Raw genomic sequence first — 10392 nt, forward strand, 5'->3', positions numbered from 1 at the left:
AGAGAGAGAGAGAGAGAGAGAGAGAGAGAGAGAGAGAGAGAGAGAGATGCAACTAGAAACAATGGTCAGTACTTTTCCAAGAACCAGATGTGTCTGGTCCCAGTTTTCACTTCATTATCTCAGGGTATTTAATATCCATGTCTTTTGGAAGTGAAAAAATAATTTTCAAGAAATGTTAGTCTGATTAAATAAGCAAATTGAGTCAATATTGCCAATATATTGAGCAATATAATCAAAAGCCACTTTTTATTTTAAAAAGAATCTCCACAGAAAACTCAGTCTTGAAAGTAACAAATTACATACATTTGCTCTTCTTCCATTTTACAATTTTATGAGAAGCTACCTGCAGGCCAAGTGCAAATCTGCCTACATGTGCACACATCAGAATAATCTACTAACATTAATCTGACCTTGCCTAGACACAGTATCCCATGCACACTTTAAAAAAAAATCCCAGTTAGAATACTCATGAGACTGTATCCTCAATACAAACTTCCATTCATTTTCTACTTACATATTTTCAGGCAAGTCTAAAAAGGCTCCCTAAGATCACCACTGACAGATTTCAACAGATGTCCTAATAAAGCTCTGAAAATTAACATGATAGCCTCTGGCTGCAAACACAGCTACAATTTACAAGGAACACCCTAAGTGCCTTGGAGGGTACAACCTAAAATCTTTCTCATTACCCTGTTTATTTCTTTCACAGCAAAAAGTGCTAGGGGTAATTAACTTGTTTATTTGTCTTCCTAGCATCTAAAATAAATGTCTAGAATGTCAGCTGCCTGGGGCTAGGGTCTTGGCTGTCTCACCACGAAGAAGAAACAGCTAGAAGGATCAGCTGGTCTCAACGAGATTCTACTCTCCAGGCCTAGAACAGTGCCTGGTTCATCATGTTCACTCAATATTTGTCAAATGAATAAACATAAAAACTGAGTGAGTGATGTCTAATACATTTTTAGAACTTAAAGACTGCATATACCACTGGTGCCTTGTTATAAACATATTAATATAAAAACAAAACCCAAAAAATTAATACAACCTGGAGATCAGTTAAAAGATACTATTCGGGCTATAGCTGGCTGGGATTAGGGTGACCATCTTTACTTTTTTTTTTTTAAATTAAAGTACAGTTGCTCTACAATATACAACTAGTTGCTAGTTTCAGGTGTACAGCATATTGATTCAGCATCTTTATATTTTTTAGAATGGTTTTATTTTTCTAAAAATAGCTGCCAAAAAAAATGTGAACCTCTTCGATTAAAATCAGTTTGGTATTATGTATAAATGAAACCGTGGGTGGGATTTTCAGAATCTCAAACCCAATTCACTAAGTTGGCAGTGAGTTTTTTTTACTAAGAACTCCTTTCTCCACACACATTCAGTATGATTTTCATTCTGAAACAAAGTGACCCTCAAAACAACTCAGAAGCTCATATGTAGGTTCCTCATTCCCTAGTTACTTATTCCAATAAATTTCATGGCAGGGGGGTGGGGGGAGGTGGGGGGACCAACCCCATGAATTCTAGAGAAAGAGGTTTAACTCACTTGCTGCCATGTCAGCTTCAGCCGCTCATACTGCTCCTTGCCATCTCCAGAGCAATCGGAACAAGTAAACCTAAAAAAATTATCGCCCTTAAGGTAACTGAGCTGTTCCCTCAGCTGACCTAGGAGGAAAACAAAAAGGCACGTCACAGGTGTATCTAGAACAGAGGTAACCCAAAGTTTTAATAAATCTACCAGCCATTTCCCAAGTTTCCCAGGCTGTGTTTTTCCTTTTCTTTCAGCCAGCCCGTGAGGGCAGGATGGGGATGGGGAAGGGAGTAGAGAAGGTTTTTATTCTTCTAACATCAAGCGCATGCCCACTAAGATCTGTGGTTCCCGGACTTTGAGAAGAGACACTGGAAAGGCAGGTAGGATTGTTCTCACTGACTGTTCCAACTGTTAACATTCTCGACTCCTACAGGTCTCCTCACACATTCTTCCAAGAAAACATCTGAGCTCCCACTGTGCCAGGAACCAGGAACACAACACCTAAGACAGACGCGGTGCTTGCTCTCAGAGGCTTACAGATGCGGTGAGGGCTACAGAGGAGAGAGCAGGTAATCACAGCAGCACAGAGGCTCTCCGTCCTGACTGTGCATCAGAACCACCCAGAAGTTTTGTGTTTTAAATATGCCCGGGTCTATTCTCCTCAAAATAAATCAACCTCTGGAAGCAGGGCATTTTCTGAAGTTCCGCAGGTGATGCTGATGCTCTGGGAGACGTGGAAACCCTGGAGTTGGATGTGATGGGTGCCGTGGGGCAACGTGAGAGCACATAAAAGAGGTGCCCACCCACACGAGGAAGACAGCAGCGCTAGAAAAAGTGGGGTGGACGGGGGCCTGAAGGATGGCTAGAATTGGCACGCGGGGAGTATAGAGGCTGTAGAGACACATGTTCCACAGAGGAAATTTACATGCACAAAGTCCTAGGGATAAGAAAGAACTGCTTGGGCTTCCCTGGTGGTGCAGTGGTTAAGAATCCGCCTGCCAATGCAGGGGACAGGGGTTCGAGCACTGGTCTGGAAAGATCCCACAAGCCGTGGAGCAACTAAGCCCGGGAGCCGCAACTACTGAGCCTGCCCTCTAGAGCCCGTGCTCCCCAACAAGAGAAGCCACCGCAATGAGAAGCTCTCGCACTGCAATGAAGAGCAGACCCCACTCACCGCAACTAGAGAAAGCCAGCGTGCAGCAACAAAGACCCAACGCAGCCAAAAATAAATAAATAAATAAATAAAATTTATTTTTAAAAAAAGAACAAACTGCTTGTGGAGAAGGAAAAGCTCACCCTAACTGTAAAGCTCTGTTTCCATGTGGGGATAGGAGGGCACGAAGGAGAGAGGCTGGAGCAGTTAGCAGGGGCCCCAGGAGACAGGGTATTTACAGCGCAGGCTGTGAGGATGGGGGAAAGCCACCCAGGCTTTCAGGCAGAACCCTGAATCTATAAGCAGAGACAGCTCGAAAGCAAAAACTAGCTAACTTATAATAAATTTTAGGTTTGCTTTCTGTGAAAATGATATTAATTAATAATAACTATGGGGCTTCCCTGGTGGCGCAGTGGTTGAGAGTCCACCTGCCGATGCAGGGGACACGGGTTCGTGCCCCGGTCCGGGAGGATCCCTCGTGCCGCGGAGTGGCTGGGCCTGTGAGCCATGGCCGCTGAGCCTGTGTGTCCGGAGCCTGTGCTCCGCAACGGGAGAGGCCACAACAGTGAGAGGCCCACGTACCACAAAAAAAAAAATAATAATAATAATAACTATGAATCCGAAGAGTTGAATCCATCTTAAAAAACCTCCACATACCAGAAAATGACCCAGTTCACAACAGCATATATACACATACACATACTTAAATTTCTCTGACCTAGTTACAAATTCTATTACACAGAGTATTCCTCTAGTACATACGTCTTTACTACTATCCGCGTAATGGAAACATCCTGTTTTGGTTAAGAGCCCTGATGACTGGCAAAGCACCTTATTGCGTGTATCTACTGCCAGCAGATCAAGGAGGCCAGCAAGGAGAAAACATGAATGGCCATAGAAAAAGGCATAATACGTATTTAATCTCCTAATTCCGACCTTACATCAACATACTATGGCAGCTGTTTTCCATGTAAGTTAGACACTACCAGAGTTATGTTTATGAGTCTGAAGTTTACCTCTACACTGCACCTAGAATTTGGCCCCAAAACCACAATGTGACCCTGATAGAAAAATGTGGTTAATTCTTTAAGTAACACAGAATTTCCAATTTTCTAATTTTTATTGGGTTACAATCGAGAATGTTAATTTAACAACGTGATAGAGGTTGGCAGTAATATATATTAATACAAACGTGTCTATGTTTTATATAAATTTGCAGTTAATCAACTACACTAATAATAAATATAAGAGTTATCTTTTTATTTGGGTCTCTTTCACATTCATGTTTCTTTCACAGGTTAGAAAAACAAAGCTTCCTGCAGGAATTGACAAAGCAAAGGAAAGGAGAAGCTCTTACTGGCTGGGATCCACTTCTGGCACTTGTCGCAGAAATAGGACAGCTGCTCCTCCATCCACGACACGTCCCCTTCATCACTGTTTAGGGAGTCCCCGCTCTGGTCGTGAGACAAGTCCACAGACGCCTGGTCCTCTGACTCGACGATCAGCAGAGTCTCCCCCTCCACCTCCCCCTCTTCCAGCCCCTCTGAGGTGGACGTTCTTGTGGCTTCATCGTCGTGCCGACTGATCAAACTGCTCAGGTGGATGTTACTCTCCATCCCTCCCGGCTTGCAGGTTCAGCGCTCTCGGGAACAATCCCAGTTTCTGGACACTAAGCTTGAAGGGGCTCCTTGCTGACCACACAAACAAACTCTCAGAAGAGCGTCTGCCTGACTCTACTCAGACATAAGGGGCACTTAAAGCAATTATTTAGAATATACGATCCATCGTCCTTTTTCTTATCCAGTTTAAAAGGACGGTGACCACAAAAAGGCTGAAGATCGCACTAAGCTGTTCTCCATCAACACTCACACACACTTAACGCTGTCTGTTCCATCAATATCCCACACGCGTTTCAAGTCACGTTTTTTGAGATCCTTTTGCCAACACCATCTTCTCTCTTTCTGCTTCAAGTTGCTCAGTCAGAAGAATCTGTTCTCCCAAAAGACGAATATTTTCTTTTTTCCGATTTTGCCTCTCAATATCTCTGATCACTCCGTCACGAAGCCTCTAAAAACGTAAGAAACAGATTTTAGTGAAACTCGCAACAGGTGGTTCCCATCCTTGTGTCATTCAAATCCAAAAATCAGTGTTACCAAAATACTTAAAACTCTTAGATTCCAAATACTCAATTACTATTTTAACTTTCTGTGTAGATGTAAATGTAATAAACCATCAAATTAACTTGGTAGCGTGATAGTATTATTACCGACCTCTTATCATACTTTAAGAAATTTTGCATGATTTAATATAAAAATGGGAAATAACAATTTAAAAAGAAAAACTGCCACTATGCTGAATTTTAAAAATTTAGTTAATATATGATGCTTTAAAAACTTGATGAGGGACTTCCCTGGTGGTCCAGTGGTTAGGACTCCGCACTTCCACTTCAAGGGGCACGGATACTATCCCTGGTCAAGGAACTAAGATCCTGCAAGCAGCGGCTCAGCCAAAAAAAAAGAAAAAACAACCTGATGAGAGTTACTTGAGTAACTGTGAACTACATTCCTGTTAGCAATTGTCCTAACTGAATAATAAACATCCAAGAAAAAAAATTACTAAAATTTGAACAAACTATAAGGATGCAAAAAAGTAAAGAACTCGGTTTCTTCTATTATGTACAGAGAAAAGGTAAAACTTACAATTACATAATGGGGAGAGAAGGGGAAAAAGAACGCTACCAGCAGAGGAAAAAATAAAGGCCCACTGATGGTCATTACTTTGATAAACACTAAAGACAAGTAGAAAATTCCAGAATATGGACCTGGCATCTAAGATGAGACTTTTCTAAAGCATCAATCTAGTCATTACTAATAACTTACACTTTACAGACCATAAAATACTCTAAATAATTTAACAGTGGCCTTGTGAGGCAGAATAATGGGGGCAGGCCCTGGGGCCTGGGTAGGGTTTTTTTAAATTACTATTATGTCTATTTTAACAACTCACCAAGTACCTCTATTTGCTGGCCCTCCTCCAGGCCTAGGGCTCCAGTCCCCATTACAGGGGAAGCTGGGAAATGTAAGAGTACTGGGACTGATAACACAACTGAAAACCAACTGTCCTGAACCCTGTGCCCCTGGCAAGATCTCCAGGCAGAATCGGAGGCTCTCATTCCACTCCTCACTCCCCAGCTCGTACTCTCCTGTGCTTCTTCCATCAGGACACACCTACACACGCCACCCAAGCCCCGAAGCCCACACCGTCCACACCTGCTCTGAGGTCCTCCCCTCCTTTCTCAGGGACTTTAGCACTCGGCTTGGGATCTTGTTCTCCATCCAGCATTCGCTAGTTTCCTCCAGGTTTCAAAGTCTGTGCTGACTGCCTCGCACATCCCTCCTGCGACTTCCACTTGACTACCTTACTAAGCACCGAGACCTCTTCACCATCACAACTCTTAACACCTAGAACGCGGCTCCTCGTGTAGTACTCACTGCTGGTTTTGCTGGGCTCCTGTGAGGATCGAGGCTGACGTATGCAAAGTGCTTACTAAAGCGCCTGGTATGTGGCAGTCAGTCAGGAAACAATGGGGGACAACAGTCAATGTTTTATTTCTTGCTTCCTTGAACCTTCCAACACACCCACTGTGTCAAACATTTGTCCTCCTCTTTCCCGCAGAAGAAAATCTCCCGCTTCTGTTCCAAAAGCTAACACCTCAGAACCACTACGTTAATCCCAATCTCTAATCTCTTCCGCGCCCTGTCACCATCAATCATTTCATTCCCTCCCCTAAAATCTTGTATCATCACAGGCTTCCTCTCCTCTGACTTCCAGAGTGTGAACACGGGACAAAGCCCTCACCTGCTGCATCTCTGCACCCCGAGCACCTGGCGCGGTCCCACGCAGACAAGCCTGTTTACAGTGACTCACCCAGCAGCCTGCGTCCACCCCGGGCCAACCGGGCTCCACCGCAACCCCCCCGACACCCCCGGCTGCCCCCACTCGCGCTCGGCCTTCCGTCCCCGGAGCAGCTGCACGTCTTCTCTGTTTCCCGACGCGCCCGGGGCGGAGCGTGGCGCACAGGGGCCCGGCAGTAACGTCCACTGATAGGAAAAGGAAGAAAATAGGACTGGGAAACACAGCAAGACGGACAGGCCCCTGAGCGGTGAAGTCAAGGATGTTTCCGCACATAAAACCACCGGGAAAAGAAAAATTGGAGGCCGCTATCTCTATCGGCACCAGAATCTAGTTCCCATAGCAAACTTCCTTACGAAGTAAAAACCCACCCCCCAGACGAGTATCTCTCCGAATTCCCGAAAGCGAGAGGCAGGGGAAGCGTCACCAGCGCTTCGACACCCACGGGGCGGAGGCGGGGCCAGCCCAGGCGGGGACCACCGCCCCCACTTCCCGGACGCCCCAGGGAGCGGTCTCCCCGCCTCGAAGGAGGTGGGAGGGGAGAAAGGAAAGGCGAGGAGGAAGCGGCGCCACGCGGAGCCCGACCCCAGGCCACAGGCCTCCGCCGCCGCGCGGGCCCGAAGGCGCGGGCACGTGACACCGACCTGCTGGTCCTGCCTCTGCTTCATATGCACGCCTGCCACGGTGGCCGCCGTCAGCACCAACGAGAGGCCCAGCACCACCTTCGAGCTCCTCGACATCCCCGCGCCGGCCGCCGCGGCCTCCGCTGCCTGTACCCCAGGCCCCGGGCCGCCACTGAGCGCGCGCCGTTGCCGGGGCGGGCCAGGCTCGACCCCTTGAGCGCAGAGCCCCAGCTGCCGCCAGGCGCGAGCAGTCGAGAGCCGAGCGCCGAGCACCGCCCAGGCTCCGCGGAAGGCGCGGCTTCCGGTAGGGCCTCGGAATCGCAGGCATCCCCTCCCTGCCCTGCGGGCGGGCGGGTGATGACACTCCCAAGAGCCCCGGCCCAGAGCTGGCCCCAGCACCACCCAAGGCGGGGTTCCAGGCCTGAGCCCTCCCAATTCATCACCCGCCCCCAGCGGCGGGAGAGTCCGGGGGCCGGGATGCCGGACCCGGTACCTTGCGGACCCTCGACCGCGCGCGTCCCTTCGGAGCGCGGGGCTGCCTCGCTCAATGCCAGCCTCACCAAACGCAGCCCTCGTTGCCCCTTCGGCGGGGAGGTGCCAGGAGATGGAGTTTTTCTCCTTAGATGCTGTAGACACGGTCACCTGCTTTCACCTTGACGCTGTGGGGTGGCGGGTCAGATCTGGTTTTTCTTGACATCAAAAAGCCTTCTGGCTACAGAGCAAGCTCTCTGGGCAGCGGCATGTCTTCGCCTGCTGGCACGAAAGGCGCTGTCCCCTTGTCGCCCAGGTAATCCTTGAGGCATCCCTTCTACACCTAGTTCCCGCCCTCAGATGTCCGAAATGATCGAGCGAAGCAGAGCGTCGAGAACCGCCGCAGAAGGTACTGCGCAAGGCGCACACAGAGGTTGGGCTTTCCAGAGAAAAGGTATTATCATCAAGTTCTTTTTTCCCCACTAGAATTCCCAAAGGACAAACTTCCTCCTGGGCAAGCAACTGTGGACGCTGTTTATTTGGGCTGAGTGTCCGTTAGCCTCACCCCAGGGCTTCTTCGACATTGATCTCTGTAGTGCCTTGTTGTTCCAGCGTCTGTTGTGCGAGCGTCAATGGCTTGAGGTGAATGTTGCTCTCAAGAAATGTAATAAGGGCTTCCCTGGTGGCGCAGTGGTTAAGAATCCTCCTGCCAGTACAGGGGACGTGGGTCCATGCCCTGGCCCTGGAAGATCCCACATGCTGCAGTGCAGCTAAGCACGTGCGCCACAACTACTGAGCCTGAGCTCTAGAGCCCGCAAGCCACAACTACTGAGCTCACGTGCCACAACTACTGGAGCCTGTGCACCTAGAGCCCGTGCTCTGCAACAGGAGAAGCCACAACAATGAGAAGCCCGCGCACGGCAACAAAGAGTTGCCCCCGCTCACTGCAACTAGAGAAAGCCTGTGCACAGCAACGAAGACAAAGCGCAGCCAAAGATAAATGGATTAATTAATTAATTAATTAATTAGAAAAAGAAATGTAATAAGATAAAAATAAATTTAAAAAACGCAAATACCCTTTTCAAATGTCATTTTGTCTGCAGCATTTTTCTCAGCAGAGGAGGAAGTACCATTGAATTGGAGAACGGGGTCCCCGTGCTGACCTTGGAGTTAGAAGCAATTTAATTCAGGACATATTTGGGTGTTTATCTAAAGAAAAAAAAATCTATATTCAACTGCTTTTACTTGTGGTAGATTCCAGATAGTTTTTCCCCTAACTCAGTGCGTCTTCAATAAAGCTGCATGTCTTTAGAATGTATGTCACAGTGAGATGGCCTTTCATTCTATCATGACTGATGTTTCAACTTGTTTTCTTGAAATGTATTGTTATTTTACTTTTTTAAATCCCTTATGGGGGGACTTCCCTGGTGGTCCAGTGGTTAAGAATCCACCTTCCAACACAGGGGACATAGGTTCATATCCCTGGTCGGGGAACTAAGATCCCACTTACCATGGGGCAACTAAGCCCGTGTGCTGCAACTACTGAGCCTGTGTGCCACAACTAGAGAGAAGGCCACCTGTGCACTCTGGAGCCCACACACCACAACTAGAGAGAAGTCCATGCGCCACAACAAAAGATCGCTCATGCTGCAACTAAGACTCAAATACAGCCAAATAAATAAAATAAAATTTTAAAAAATAAAATAAAATCCCTTATGGGGAATTCTCTGGCGGCCCAGTGGTTAGGATTTGCGTTTTCACTGCCAGGGCCCGGATTCAGTCCCTGGATGGGGAACTAAAATCCTGCAAGCTGCCGGTCGCCACCCCCCCTAAAAAAAAAATCCTTTATGTGTTAACGATGTCAAATTCAGAAATGGATTATCTGTTTAACTATTTATAAACCTAAGCAGGATGTTTTCTGTGATTATTGTCACATAAATTACAGAGTTGTGAGAGTGACTGCACATCATCAAACACTGAAACCAAATTTTTTTTTCATTAAACAATTTCCATCTAGTCTCAGTATATTTTTAAGTGTGTCCAGTATGTTTGAATAAAAACAGTTTTCTGAGACAATTTGAAGAGTTTCTACCAATGAATACATTTTCAAAAAGGAAAGTCCAGACTTGCTGGTTGGCTCATTTTTTTACCCCAACAGACTGATTGAAAGTACCAGGAGCGGGCTTCCCTGGTGGCGCAGTGGTTGAGAGTCCGCCTGCCGATGCAGGGGACACGGGTTCATGCCCCGGTCTGGGAAGATCCCACATGCCGCGGAGCGGCTGGGCCCGTGAGCCATGGCCGCTGCGCCTGCGTGTCCGGAGCCTGTGCTCCGCAGTGGGAGAGGCCACAGCAGTGAGAGGCCCGCATACGGCAAAAAAAAAAAAAAAAAAAAACCAGGAGCAGTAGATTCAAGGCAGCCCCCATCCCTCACGCAGCTGAACACCTGGAAGGAAGACAGACTGGTGTCAAATAATCATAATAAAAAAGACAGGGAGACAGGTGATTGTTATCAGTCAAGTAGCAGTTCTTATGTTCTGCATGTTTGTGTCTCCCTCAAATTCTTATGTTGAAATCATAATCCCCAATGGGATGGTATTAAGAGGTGGCACCTTTAGAAGGCAATTAGATTTAGATGAAGTCATGAGGGTGGGGCCCCCACGAGGGGGTTAGTGTCCTTATAAGAAGGAAAAGAGACTAGAC

General features: G+C 47.2%; 2 protein-coding genes across 4 annotated transcripts in view; both read right to left on the reverse strand.

Moving 5' to 3' along the window:
* KAT14 (lysine acetyltransferase 14) overlaps nucleotides 1-4302 on the reverse strand; it is a 32481-nt gene extending 28179 nt beyond the window's left edge. For all 3 annotated transcript variants that reach the window (XR_008619434.1, XM_007110256.3, XM_028498198.2), the window contains exons 1-2: nucleotides 4044-4302; nucleotides 1549-1667 (exon numbers count right to left, since the gene is read on the reverse strand). Coding sequence is in view for 2 of the 3 variants with exons in the window: in XM_007110256.3 (XP_007110318.1) it covers nucleotides 1549-1667; nucleotides 4044-4302 (378 nt within the window). In the remaining variant the exon portion in view is untranslated. The remainder of the gene's footprint in view (nucleotides 1-1548; nucleotides 1668-4043) is intronic.
* A 301-nt stretch (nucleotides 4303-4603) lies between these two features.
* On the reverse strand, nucleotides 4604-7373 carry PET117 (PET117 cytochrome c oxidase chaperone). Its single transcript, XM_024123465.3, has 2 exons — nucleotides 7243-7373; nucleotides 4604-4753 (listed from the first exon to the last, which is right to left on the reverse strand). The coding sequence occupies exons 1-2, from the start codon at nucleotides 7336-7338 to the stop codon at nucleotides 4604-4606; spliced, it is 246 nt and encodes an 81-aa protein (XP_023979233.1). The 5' UTR covers nucleotides 7339-7373.
* Between the last annotated feature and the right edge of the window lie 3019 nt (nucleotides 7374-10392).

Source organism: Physeter macrocephalus, chromosome 14 (genome assembly GCF_002837175.3).
Source record: "Physeter macrocephalus isolate SW-GA chromosome 14, ASM283717v5, whole genome shotgun sequence".
Taxonomy (NCBI): Eukaryota; Metazoa; Chordata; class Mammalia; order Artiodactyla; family Physeteridae; genus Physeter; species Physeter macrocephalus.